This window comes from Melanerpes formicivorus, unplaced genomic scaffold, assembly GCF_026170545.1.
Source record: "Melanerpes formicivorus ecotype bairdi unplaced genomic scaffold, bMelFor1.0.p_v2 SCAF_1, whole genome shotgun sequence".
In the NCBI taxonomy this organism is placed as follows: domain Eukaryota; kingdom Metazoa; phylum Chordata; class Aves; order Piciformes; family Picidae; genus Melanerpes; species Melanerpes formicivorus.
The window spans coordinates 55,120,852-55,135,312 of record NW_027142353.1 but is presented as its reverse complement, the minus strand read 5'-3'; the positions used below and the strand labels follow the sequence as shown (position 1 = coordinate 55,135,312).

Here is a 14,461-nt window from a genome sequence, read left to right as displayed (position 1 = left end):
AACAATATTAGTAGTGGCAAGAGCTATGGAAAACTCTAATAACTAGAATGTCAATAAACTAGTTCTGAAAACGCTACCATTAATAAGGTATGCCTACCCAGTCCCATTTTCATCAAGAGCATTATACACTGCAGACACAAAAGCATGATTATAAATACTGAGAGGATTAGAGCTTCACACAATGCTCTATTTACACCAAGTCATCAATGTGCATCAGGGCCCCAAAGACATGCACTCATACAGAACTACACACATACACACCTGTGTAAGCTGGGCATAAGGAAGTGTCTTAGACAAACTGAAGAAGCATGTAGGCACATCACATCCAATGTGTTCATGCAACATACATTTCATTCAATTATGCACAAAAATAAAACAATTGCTAGCAAGATGGATCTTTACTTAAAAGAATTCATCAGCTAGCAGCAGGTATCCCAGATTAGGTTGCAATCTAATATACTGTTGACAGTAAAATAAACTCATTATTATCTCATATATGGTTTCAAAACCTCTCAATTTTTTACTTTGTGATATGTGCAGTCGACAAGACATACCACACAAGTAACCAAACTATATAATTTATGTTGTCACTTCCACATAATTTGGAAGCATAATAAGATAACAAGGGATATATACCCACAGTTCATCATAAACAATACACTTTTGAAAAGGTTAAGTTTGCTGATGAAACAAAACTGGGGGAGACAGCTGACACCCCATTAGGCTGTGCTGCCATCCAACAAGATAATTCAGTATTCAGTATTCCTAAGGTTGGAAGAGACCTCAAAGATCGAGTCCAACCTGTCATCACCACAGACCTCATGACTAGAGTAGGGAGGACATCTGGACAGGCTGGAGAGCTGGGGGAAGGCAAACATCATGGAGTTCAATAAGGACAAGTGCAGGCTAGCGGTTGCCCTGGAGAGCAGCTCCATGGAGAAAGAACTTGGAGTGATAGTGACAGCAAGTTCTCCATGGAACAACAATGTGCCCTTGTAGCCAAAAGGGCCAAAGGTATCCTGGGGTGCATCAACAAATGTGTGTCCAGAAGGTCTAGCGAGGTTCTTCTTCCCCTCTACTCTGCTCTGGTGAGACCACATCTGGAGTATTAGAATCATAGAATCAACCAGGTTGGAAGACACCTCCAAGATCATCCAGTACAACCTATAACCCAGCCCTATCCAATCAACTAGACCATGGTACTAAGTGCCTCATCCAGTCTTTTCTTGAAGATCTCCAGAGACAGCAACTCCACCACCTCCCATTCCAATGGCAAATCACTCTCTCTGTGAAGAACTTCTTCCTAATATCCAGCCTGAACCTACCCTGGCACAGGTTGAGATTGTGTCCCCTTGTTCTGTTGCTGGTTGCCTGGGAGAACAGACTGACCCCACGTGGCTACAACTTCCCTTCAGGTAGCTGTAGACAGCAATAAGGTCTCCTCTGAGCCTCCTCCAGGCTAAGCAACCCCAGCTCCCTCAGCCTCTCCTCATAGGGCTTGTGTTCCAGGCCCCTCACCAGTTTCATTGCCTTTCTCTGGACACATTCCAGTACCTCAACATCTCTCCAATTGAGGGACCCAGAACTGGACACGGTACTCAAGATGTGGACTAAGCAGTGCTGAGTACAGGGGAAGAATAACCACCCTGCTCCTGCTGGCCACACTATTCCTGATACAGGCCAGGATACCATTGGCTCTCCTGGCCACCTAGGCACACTGCTGGCTCATGTTCAGCCTACTATCTACCAATACCCCCAGGTCCCTTTCTGCCTGGCTGCTCTCCAGCCACTCTGACCCCAGCCTATGGCGCTGCTTGGGGTTGATGTGGCCAAAGTGTAGACCCCTGCACTTAGCCTTATTAAATCTCATCCCATTGGCATCTGCTCACCCATCCAGACTGTCAAGGTCGCTCTGCAGGGCCCTCCTACCCTCCATGAGGAGAAATTTCTTTACAGTGAGGGTGATGAAGCACTGGAACAGGCTGCCCAGGGCAGGTGTGGAGTCTCCTTCTCCGGAGAACTTCAAAACCTTCCTGGACGCATTCCTGTGCAGACTACCCTAAGTGATCCTGCTTTTGGCAGGGGTCTGGATTCGATGATGTCTGGAGGTCCCTTCCAACCTCTAATGTTCTGTGATTCTGTGTAATCTCCACAAGGTATTTAATTACAAAAAACAGGTAGCTCTTCTTCTAAAAGAATAATCATGGCAGCCATTCAGGAAAATATAAAAGATAGCCAAGGCTTCCAGAAATATTAAATAAGTAGTATGGAAACCATCACATAGTCAGAGACTTGCATTCATGCCACAGCACATGGAACATTTGTTACATTCAGCTGCAACAGCACTGTATTTGAAGAATCCAAACAGTTAAATCAGTTTGAACAGATCAGCAGAATTCCTGGTAGTAATCTCTCCCTCACAGGCTGTGAACTCTAAATTGTAAACCATGAAAAGAGGAACATTTCTACTTTTAGATTTACCTATCTGATTTCTAAGGACATTATGTTATTTTTTTATGTTGGGATGCAAATTTGGGTTTACATTGTTAAGAAGGCACGAACCCTTCATGATTTAAATGCATCTTAGAAATCCAGTTAGTTCTGGTACATAGTAAAATGTTAAGCACTTGTCCTATAAACAGACACTGCTCAGAACATATCCAGGATGCAGTTTGCCAAAGTAGTTTGAGATATGCTTATCTTAAGCAGTCACCCCTACTTCCATGGTTGTAAAGAAAGAGGCAGCAGGAACTGTCATCATGTCACCATTTATGTTTGTGTTTTATATATAGAGATATGTATATGCCTTTATTAGAACCTAGTATTCCCACATCCTAAGGAAGTTAATTTCCTAACATCCATGTGATGAAGTATTCTGGATGAGAAGTTGAATATCTAGCTGAACTGATTACCTCAAATGCTCTTTAGAAAACGTAAAAGAGAAACCTGGCACTTCCAGACAACAGCATGGGAAGCTACAATAAATCAGAAAAATCTACAGGTACCTGCCTTTTCCCCTTGCAGGATTTGCAAAGTTAGAATTATCTGTATTTTTTAAGATCATAGAACCAAACAATCATTTGTGTTGGGAAGAACCCTGAAAGATCATCTAGTTCAATGCCCCTCTACCATAGACAGGGACGTCTTCCACTAGATCAGGTCACTCAAAACTCCACCCAAGATGACTCCGAGCATTTCCAGTGATGGGGTACCCATGACTTCCCCAGGCAACCTATTCCAGTGTCTCTCCACCCTCATTGTAAAACATTGGTTTTACAATATTGCCCTGGTTGCCCAGGGAGATGGTAGAAGCCCTATCCCTGGAGGTTTTTAAGGTTAGGCTGGATGTGGCTCTGAGCAACCTGATCTAGTGTGAGGAGTCCTTGTGCATAGCAGGGGGGTTGTAACTAGATGATCCTTGAGGTCCCTTCTAGCCCTAACAATTCTATGATTCTATGATTTCTTCTTATGTCCAATCTAAATCCACCCTTTTTCAGTTTAAAACCACTGCTCACTGTCCTGTCAGTACAGGCCTTGATATCAAGTCCCTCTCTATCTTTTTTGTGAGTGCCTTTCATATGTTGCAAGGCTGACAGATGACCCTGAGCCTTCTTTTCTCCAGACTGAACAAGCCAAACTCTCTCAAGCCCTTCTTCATAGGAGAAGGGCTGTGGCCATGTCTAAAGTAAGGTGAGGTGAACTCCATGCTACCAGTTCACTATCCTAGTTACTGAAAATTAATGCTCTTATTTCCATTGTTAGGTTGTACATACAACATTCAAGCAGGGAGCATCGCGACATAACAAGCCCTACTGCTGCATGTTTTGAAGTCACCTGGACCAATGATAAAACATCAGGAAGAACACTAACCTCAGTTCAGGAAATCTTCTGACACTCCTTCATTACAAGAAGCAATTTCTTGACTGAAAATCATTTTCTGACCATACAAAACTGATTTGTTTTTATCACTCTAAATCAAGTCTCCCAAATTCCATTCAAAGATTCTCATCTTAAAAGTGCTCATAACCTAATCATGAAACTTCGTGGCAATGTCATAGTTCACTGAGGAATATAAATTTAGCTACCAAGATATTCCACAGCAAAGTCCTGTATTAAACTCTCTGTCTTATCCCAGTCTTATACTGAGATAATCCCTTCCAAAGATTCTATATACTATTACGTGGTTCTACCATAGCTTATAGAAGAGATGAATAAAGTAGAAAGCAAAGTAAAGATTTTTCCCAACTCACTCAATGTACATCATGACGTCTCTAATTTAATTAAAACTTCTCCATTTTATCTCTTTTGTTTAATAAATTATAATGCTATTTGTGACAGCCTCAACAGGCTGGACAGATGGGCAGAGTCCAACGGCATGAGATTTAATACATCCAAGTGCCGGGTTCTGCACATCGGCCACAACAACCCCATGCAGAGCTACAGGCTGGGGTCAGAGTGGCTGGAGAGCAGCCAGGTGGAGAGGGACCTGGGGGTACTGGTCGATGGTAGGCTGAACATGAGCCTGCAGTGTGCCCAGGCAGCCAAGAGGGCCAATGGCATCCTGGCCTGCATCAAGAGCGGTGTGGCTAGCCCGAGCAGGGAGGTCATTCTGCCCCTGTACACTGCACTGGTTAGGACATACCTCGAGTACTGTGTCCAGTTCCGGGCCCCTCAGTTTAGGAAGGATGTTGACTTGATGGAACGAGTCCAGAGAAGAGCAACAAAGTTGGTGAGGGGTTTGGAACACAAGCCCTATGAGGAAAGACTGAGGGAGCTGGGATTGGTTAGCCTGGAGAAGAGGAGACTCAGGGGTGACCTTATTACTCTTTACAACTACCCGAAGGGAGGTTGTAGACAGGCGGATGTTGGTCTCTTCTCCCAGGCAGCCAGTAACAGAACAAGAGGACACAGTCTCAGGCTGTGCCAGGGGAGGTTTAGGTTGGATGTTAGGAAGAAGTTCTACACAGAGAGAGTGATTGCCCATTGGAATGGGCTGCCCGAGGAGGTGGTGGAGTCACCATCACTGGAGGTGTTCAGGAGGAGACTTGATGGGGTGCTTGGTGCCATGGGTTAGTTGTTTAGGTGGGCTGGATTGGTTGATGGGTTGGACATGATGATCTTGAAGGTCTCTTCCAACCTGGTTTATTCTATGACAAGCACACTCAGGCATTAAACACACAAGAAAACCCCACAAACCTCCACAACTCCTCCACATAAGTGGAAATGTAACTCCTGTACTAGAATGAATACCTAATGAAGTGCAACAACAGTCAGATTTGCTGGAAAGCGTTAAACTAATGGCATCATGTCATGCATAATATATAACTCCTAAATATACCATTTGTTGTATACCTTAAGAATCTGTCCTCCTTCTGGGTACCTTCTTAAAATATCCTTAAGAAAATCAACAAGTGGTGGAGTTGTCTGTCCAAAACGACCTACCAAAAAACCCCAACAAAACAAACTGTGCATTAGGCTACTATGCATTTAATTTCAGACACACATAAAAAAACACTACTAAATTATTACTGGGAATTCAGACTAAAAAAAAAAATGTTCCAATGTAGCAGCTTCTAAAGGACTACTACTTTTTAAGTAGCAGGGCAGTATTTTAGAGTAGCAGTGCCTCTAATATTTTTTATAGCCAGTGATGATCCCTACCAACAGCTGCATCAAGGCACTTACAAAGCTAAGTGGAACACAAAGAACAAGGGAAGGGATACCTAGAGCTTACAAGAAAAACAAATCTTTCCCATTTATAGAAAAGAATAATTGCAACTAACTCCAGATAGTCTTAGAAAATGCTTTGATCTTTCCAGTTTATAAACACATACGACTATTTTTCATACCTCCTCCTTTCAATCCTTTTGACTGAAGCTCCAGAAAAACTTGATTTTGAGACTTCAGTAGATCCACAATCTTGGTACCATCTGATAACTGAAATAAAAAAAAAATAAGACAGATCTTGATCCAAACATTCTGCAGCATAATTTACTACAGCTTCATATTTATTATATCAAGTCTGGGTTTATCTAAAAGTATACAAATACGCTGAAACATTTAGTATTTGTTTGAGCAGCACTTTTAGTCCTTGAGGTATAGGACGGGCTCCTTTGCCTAACAATATTCCTCAGATGAAGTAACAGTTTGCTAGTAACAGGACAGAAAAACTGGCCACAAACAAATCAGGTGAAAAATATGCCTATAATAGAGTAAGCCATGACTTCCCATATTTACATCTGAAAAACTACACATTCTGGGAACTGCTGGAAGCACACAACTAAAGCAGTCATTATTTTAAGGTGCATGCCCATAAATAAACATATCCAGGGAATACATGGTTTATGCACTCCAAGAAACACATACAGTTATGCAATTTCATGGGAGTACCAACTGGAAGCAGCTAGTAATGCAGAATATGTAGAGACAAAAGTATGTCACAGAAACACTCCTGTAGAATTCAATAGCCTCATCTCCCTGTTACCTCTACATGCAGATCTATGGATTTTCTGGGAACAACACAGAAAAACTGGGGCAAATGAGCAAGTTCCCTAGCAGCCATTAGGTGCTATGATTACTAAACAGTTTCCCTAATGATTCTCCTGTGATTTGAGATTCATGGGGCATTGAGGATACATTTTGCTGACCTGGTGGTCTCAGTTAGACATGTTAGAAAGAAACTAACGGGTATGGTATGCCCTCTTACTATTACCCACTATTGGTTATGCATGTTGGCAGTGATGAGGCTGCAGAGAAAAGTCCACAAGTGGTCAAAACAGACTTCAGGGCACTGTGGAGATTGACTGAAGGATCAGGAGCACAAGTAGTGTTTTCCTCAACCCCTTCAGTAGTAGGGAAGGAAAAACAGGAAAACACATGGCTCAGAGGCTGGTGCCATCAGTAGGATTTTGGTTTCTTGGATCACAGGGAAGTTTACAAAGCACAGGACCTGCTGGCAACTATCTGTCCAGCTATACCAAAGGGCAAAAACGGATTCTCACCCATGAGTTGGCAGGGCTCATCAAGAGAGCTTTAAACTAGGTTTGAAGCAGGAAGGGGATAAAACCAGGCTCACTGGAGATGAACTTAGGGGTGGGTATGCCAATGTTGGGGGTGAAATCAATAGCCCAGCTCAAACGGATCTATACCAATGCACTCAGCATGGGCAACAAAAAGCAGGAGCTAGAATCCATTGCAGCAGATTAGCTATGACTTAGTCACCATCACAGAAATGTGGTGGGATGACTCTCATGACTGGAATGCTGCAATGGATAGCTGTGGACTTTTCAAGTAAGGCAGGCCAGCAAAGCAAGGTGGCAGAGCTGCTCTCTATGTGAGAGTAACTGGAATGCATTGAGCTCTGCCCAGTCACAGAAGAAGAACCAAGTTGAAAATGTGTGAGTAAGAATTAAGGGTCAGGCTTACATAGGTGATAGTGTAGTGGGGTTTTACTATAGGCTACCTGATCAGAAAGGAATTTGATGAGGCCTTCTACACAAAGCTTAAAGCAGCCTTGTGATCACATGCCCTGATTATCATAGCAGACTAACCACCCTGATACTTGCTGGAAAGACAATATAGCAAGGCACAAACAGTCCAGGAGGTTCCTCCTATGCACTGAAGATAACTTTTTGACACACATAGTGGAGGACACTATGAGAGGTGCACTGCTGGACCTTGTGCTAATGAACAAAGAAGATCTGGTTGGTGATCCAAAAGCTGGAAGCAGCTTTGGGTGCAGTGACCATGAGATGGTGGAGTTAAGGGTCATGCAAGGAAGTAACAGGGTAGTAAGTGGGAGATCTATTTGAAAGAATCCTTCTAGGATTATGGTCCTAGAAGGATGGGCAGCTGAAGAGAGCTGATTAATATTCAAGCACCACCTCATCCAAGCTCAAGATTTGTACATTCCTGTGAGTAAGAAATCCAGCAAGGGAGGCAAGAAAATTGCATGGACAAGCAAGGAGCTTCTGGAAAAAAAGGAAGAAGGAAGATTGCAGTGTGTGGGAAAAGGGACTAGCTACTTTGAAGGAATATAGGCACACTGACAGTATGTAGGGATGTTACAAGGAAATTTGAGGCCCTCTTGGAATGGAAACTGGCAAAGGATGTAAAAAAATAACAATAAGGGCTTCTTCTTTTAAAAGATCATGGAGAACAGGGAAGATGCTGAGAACTGGAAAAAAAACCAACAATGTCTTTCCAATCTTCAAAAGGGGCAAGAGGGAGGATCCAGGAAACCACAGGTCAGTCAGCCTCACCTCCATCCCTGGAAAGGTGATGGAATGGCTCATTCAGGGGATCATCTCTAAGCATGTGCAGGAAAAAAAAAGATTATCTGGAATAGTCAGCATGGATTCACCAAGAAGAAAACATGCTTGACAAATCTGATAGCCTTCTATGATGGTGTGACCACCTGAATAGCTGAGAGAAGAGAAGCAGATGTTGTATACTTTGACCCCAGCAAGGCTATTGACACTGTCTCCTGTAACATCTTTATAGGTAAGCTTAGGAAGTGTGGATTAGATGAGTGGACAGTGAGGTGGGTTGAGAACTGTCTGAGTGACAGAGCACAGCAGGTTGTGACCAAGGATGCAGAGTACAGTTGGAGGCCTGTGGCTACCAGTGTTTCCCAGAGGTCAGTACTGGGTCCAGTCTTGTTCAAGATATTCAACAACAACCTTAGTAAGTCTGCTGATGATACCAAACTGGGAGGAAGGACTGACACACTAAAATTCTGTGCAGCCATTCAGTGAGACCTGGGCAGGCTAGAGAGTTGGGCAGAGGTGACCCTCAGGAAGTTCATCAATGGCAAGTGTAGAGTCCTGCATGTGGGGAGGAGTAATTTCATCAATCAGTACACATTAGGGGTTGATCTCCTGGAAAGTAGCTCTGAGGAGAAGGATTCTGAGAGTCTTGGTGGGGAACAAGTTCACCATAAGCCAGCAATGTGCCCCTGGGGCCAAGAAGGCCAACAGTATTCTGGGGTATATTAAGAGTGTGGCAAGCAGGTAAAGGGAGGTTCTCCTCCTCCTCTACTCTGCCCTGGTGAGTTCATACCTGAAGTACTGTGTCCAGTTCTGGGGTCCTCAGTTCAAGAGGGACAGGAAACTACTGGAGAGAGGGCCACGAAACTACGTGAACTACAACAGAGTACCACAAAGACTATTATGGGACTGGAACATCTCTCTTACAAAGACAGGCTGAGAGACCTGGGGCTCTTTGCCCTGGAAAAAAAAGACCAGCAGGGAATCTTATAAGTATCTAAAGGGTGGAAGTCATGAGGATGGGACTGGGCTCTTTTCAGAAGTGGCCAGTGATAGGACAAGGAGCAATAGCTACAGACTGGAACAGGAGATTTCACTTGAACTTAAGGAAAAACTACTTTACTTTGAGGTTGATGGAGCACTAAAACAGGCTGACAAAGATGATGTGGAGTCTCCTTCTCTGGAGACTCTGGAGACCCACCTAGACTTATTCCTGTGCAATCTCATCTAGGCATACCTGCATTAGGAAAGGGGTTCAGGTTAGAGGATCTCTGAAGGTCCCTTCCAACCCCCACCACTCTGTGATTCTGTGATGTTATGATGCCTAGCACAGCAAGGTATGTGGAATTAGAAGTTGCTCTGTGCTAATTAGAAATTTAACTAATTCAAATTAGTTTTCATTTATAGTAAATGATATTGAAAATTAATTATGATAAACTGTATTAGTGTTGGTTTATAGCAAAGATCAAGAATACTTCCTCACTTCAACAGGGAAAAACTAAATACTAGAAAGAAGTTAAGTTGGTGCTTAGACATAGATGCTTACCATCTCCCCATATTTAACAAGCCAAAGCTATTTCTAGTCCAACAGGATGTGACCATAATTTAAAAATATTAAAAAGAAAATATTCCTTTCTACTTACACTAGTGTTAACAGTACTTACAGTCACAGTGAGTTTGTTTAAGTTCCTACAGAAATGTTATACTTGAGCTGGTCATGTCTCAAGACGTAAAATAGCTTACACTGGGTATACTACCTCCTCAGGACTTCACTAAGATAAAAAGTAAACAAAATACTGTAACTCAGCACCAAGTATTAAAGGGATACAACATGCAAATTTTCTCAAGTAGGATTTTTGTACCAGAAGAAACTAGGAAACTGAACAGGTTCAAATTAATAGTTTAACACTGTAGAAACTATGAAAGAAAGGGATACTGGATTTTACTTTACATCTCCCAATTACAGGTAGCAGCTTTAATGGAAAAAAAAAGATTTACTGATGAATATTCTACTACCTCAGTAAATTAAAAACTGACTTGAGACCAGTATAGAGGAGCTCAAAAGTCTATAAAGGATTTTTTTTAATTGGTAAGAGTACAAACATTCCCATATGTATTCTAGATTTTTTTTTAATCAGAATAGCTATTATAGTTGGCTTACTGACTGTTTTCTGCCAAAGGCTAGTTTTCAGTGCTGTTAAGTTCTCAGCTTCCAGATGAATTTTGTAAATTAATATAAAGAACTTCTTCCCCAAACTGGAAGGCGTGGAGAGAACAAAATCCAAGGACACACAAAACTAGGCATAAAAACTTAAGATAAACCACACGGGTAGTTCGTTTCAAACCTGAGCACTCAAGGACTACTTCTGTTCCCCATCTAGGTTCTTAAAAATGTCTTAATCAACACAACTATTAGCATCTAGTTCTTTCCTAACATCACAGAATGGGCTGGAAAGGACCCTTACCTTGCTGGGTAAAGTGCTGACCAGGCCCAGGGAGTAGCAGTCAATGGAGTTAAATCCAGCTGGAGGCCAGCCACAAGTGGTGTTCTCCAAGGCTCAGTATTGGGACCAGTCCTGTTCAATTTCTTTATCAATGACTTGGATTAGAGGATTGAATGCACCCTCAATAAGTTTGCAGACAACACAAAATTAGGTGGGAGTGTTGATCAGCTTGAGGGTAGGGAGGCTCTACAGAGGGACCTTGATAGGTTGGACCAATGAGCTGAGGTCAACTGTATGAGCTTCAGCAAGGCCAAGTGCTGGGTCCCACACCTGGACCACAACAACTCTGTGCAATGCTACAAGCTTGGGGAAGAATGGCTAGAGAGCTGTGTGGCAGAAAAGGGCCTGAGGGTACTGATTGACAGGAGGATGAAGATGAGCCAGCAGTGTGCCCAGGTAGCCAAGAGGAACAAGGCATCCTAGCCTGTATTAGAAATAGCATAGCCAGCAGGACCAGAGAGGTGACTGTCCCTCTGTACTCAGCATTGGTGAGGCCACACCTCGAGTACTGTGTTCAGTTTTGGGCACTGCAGTCAAAGAGGACATCAAGGCCCTGGAGCAGGTACAGGGAAGGGCTGCTAAGCTGGTAAAAGGCCTTAGGGAACAAGTCCTGTGAAGAGCGGCTGAGGGAACTGGGGCTGTTTAGTCTACAAAAAAGGAGTCTAAGGAGAAACCTTATTGCTCTCCCGGAGCTTGGGGACATGGTGTAGTGGTAGACTTGGTGCAGTGGGTGAAATGGCTAGACTTGATGATCTCCGAAGTCCCTTCTGGCCTGAATGATTCTGTGATTCAAAAATCACCTAGCCCAGTCCCTCCTTGCCATGGGCAGGGGCATCTTCCACTAGATCAGGTCACTCAAAAGTTCAATCCAACCTGACTTAGAACACTTCCTATGATGGGGTATCCACAACTACTCTGGGCAAGCTGTTCAGCATCCCACCATCCCCATTGTAAAAAACCTTTTATGTCAAATCTTTCAGTTTAAAATCTTTGTCCTGTCAGTACAGGCCTAGGTATAAAGTCTTTCTCCAACTTTTTGTAAGTGTCCTTTACATACTGGAAGGCTACACTAAGGTCTCCCTGTAGCCTTCTCTTTTCCTTTATTCACTTGCAATTCTCCTTACCCTATTCAACCCTAATGTCCAACTTTTCATCTTTTCCCTTCTTGCCTCTACTCATCCCATACTACCAATGCCTCTAAATTCCTAACAGTGTGGCTAAAAGCACACCAAGCAGTACTGAAAACAGTTGATGCTTTCACAGAACAAGGTCATTCATTCATGTGATTCTCTTCCCTGTACCCAGACCTCAATTTTTAACGTGTAAGAGCTTCCTGTCACAGTGATGTCAACTCAACCATTGAAGCTGGACAGCAGGTAGAAAATCACTTAAAGAACAGAAACCAGATCAAGCACATCAGTACTCCCTGCCTTCTGCTCCTCCCCAAAGACATGGATTATGTCAGAAAATGACAGAAAAGCTTGAATGATAAAAGCTGGCACCATCAAGAAAAGCAAGAGGTAGATGCTTCTCCAAACAACCTCCTTGCCTTCCCATAGGAGACACACCTAGGGATATGCACACCTTGCTGCCCGCCCAGCAGAAGACCTGGTAAGTCGCAAAAAGCAGCCGGGTGGGTACTTCCAGCACCACGGTGGTGTGCACCAGATAAGCAGAGGCGCTCCCGCCCTGCCGTCCCCCCTTACCTGTCTCCCGCGGTGTGACAGCCGCTGCTGGGTGCGGGGGAAGCCGGCTTCCGCCTCAATCTGCGCCTTCACGTCCCCCACAGCCGCGGAAGGCGGCAGCTCGAAGGTCCTGCAGCCCAGGCAGTCATGGAGGACGGTCACCCGGGCCAGCCTGCGACAACGACATACACCAACTGAGTCACACAGCGCCCTGCCCCGATGCCATCCCGCCGCCTGTTCGGCTCTCCCCTCCAGGTACCCCAGAGGCCCAAGACAGGCGCAGGAGCCCACGCGGGTACAAGGGTGGGCGGGCGAGCGCCTGTCCCCATCTCTGGGCTGGAAGGAACCGCTGGGCCGATGGGCAGAACCGCTCCCGCAGTGCCACACGCCTCTGGCCTTCCCTCCCGTGCCGCCCCGCCGCCACTCACATGCCCGCGGCGGCACACAAAGGACCGTTAGCTCCTGCCCCGGCTGCAGCCGCCGCTCCCGACACGGGGAAGGGGTGGGGCTCCCCAAGGCGGCGAGCGGGCGGCGCTTCGCTCTGAGGTCTGCACCGCGGAAGAAGAGGGAGGAGGAAGCGGGGAGCTGGTGGAGGCGCTGTCCTGAAAGCAGCGGCAATAGCTGAGGGGTGCGGTGCGGCGCGGCCGGCCCGGCCCCTCAGCCGGTCTCCTGCGGCGGGTGACAGTTGCGGCCCAACTGCAGTCCCCGGCACTGCGTCCGCGCAAGGAGGCTCCGCAGATGGAATTCACCGGCTCCGCGGAGCTGCGGGAGGCTTCCCTCGTTCCTGTGCCCGATTCATAGGACTAGTCGCTCCGGCTGCCTTCCCGGCAGTGAGCGAGGCTGGTCTCTTTGGGCGAGGGAAAGGTGCGGTTTGGCTTGCCGACGGTGCACGTATAGCACGAGGCTGCCAGAGCCGTGAATTAACGCTGAGATCCAGAGCAGATTCCTCCTCCAGCAGGGCAGGCCAGCAGGGCAGCACAAGGGTGTTTCACAGAATGCCCGGCGTTCAGGCACCACCCGGAGCGCACAACGTTACAGCTGATAAACCTCATGCTTTTCAGGGATGCAGAACACAGAAGGAAACGTCTTTTTTTTTCTGCACTTCTTTCAGTCACTTGCTTTATCATGAGAATGTATTGGTATTGATCTACTTTGTCTCATAGGGTGTATAGTAAGCCCTTGTGCCATTTAAAACTTAAAGAAAGTGCTTTCTGTCTTGAAAACAGAGCTTTGGTCTATCTGAGATCCCAATGAACTAAGGAGACCTTGAGGGGTGGAGACACAGAAAATTCCAAGCCTCCAAGGTTCATTGTGTGCAAATTTTTGCGCCTGGGACCATGGACTGTGTATCAGTGATGGGCTAAATAACAGGCCTGTTTCAAAGGGTTTGATGGATACCAGGGCGAGTATGATGAAACACTGTGCTAGCAGGCCAACCACCAAATAAAAGTGAGTCTCTGCTCAGTGCTGATGAGGCTAGATCTAGGATATTGTGACCAGAATGGGATGTTTGGGGTTTTCTTATTTGCAGATCCCAGCAAAGGACTGCACACAGTCAGGGACCCAATTCACAGGACCTAGAAGGAGAAGGGAGGGAGTTGGGAAGAGGAAGAGACTAAGGTGCAACATAGTAACGTTCTACAAATACCCGAAGGACAGTTACGAAAGGCAAAGGAACCAAACTTAGTAATTCAAGACTAGCAAAAGGCAGTGGCAGCGAAGTGCAGCTTGGGAGGAAGGCTTGCTGTGAGGAGAGTAGCACAGTACGGGCATGGGTTGTCTATAGATGCTCTTCATACTGGCATATTTTCAAGGCTTAGCCGTGATTGACTTGATCTAGTGTTGGTGATCCTCTTGCTTTGAGCAGAGGCCAGTAATTCCAATTTAATCCAACAGGTCCCCAGTTCCAGTTCCAGTGCTTATTGACAGTGCTTAAAACTGCTGTGTGACGGCAACAAATAGCAGTTTCCATGCAAGAGATATCCTGGTTTCAGCCAGATATTCT

General features: G+C 45.1%; 1 protein-coding gene across 5 annotated transcripts in view; it reads right to left on the bottom strand.

Moving 5' to 3' along the window:
• The window catches only part of SACS (sacsin molecular chaperone), a 70,163-nt gene that overhangs the window by 23,519 nt on the left and 32,183 nt on the right, over nucleotides 1-14,461 (bottom strand). For 4 of the 5 annotated variants that reach the window (XM_068143967.1, XM_068143991.1, XM_068143977.1 and 1 more), the window contains 3 exons: nucleotides 12,478-12,628; nucleotides 5,850-5,937; nucleotides 5,353-5,438 (listed from right to left, as the gene is read on the bottom strand). In XM_068143967.1, the coding sequence (XP_068000068.1) occupies nucleotides 5,353-5,438; nucleotides 5,850-5,937; nucleotides 12,478-12,628 (325 nt within the window). Of the gene's footprint in view, nucleotides 1-5,352; nucleotides 5,439-5,849; nucleotides 5,938-12,477; nucleotides 12,629-12,884; nucleotides 12,947-14,461 lie in introns of those variants that run through there. The other variant, XM_068144001.1, reaches the window with a different exon arrangement.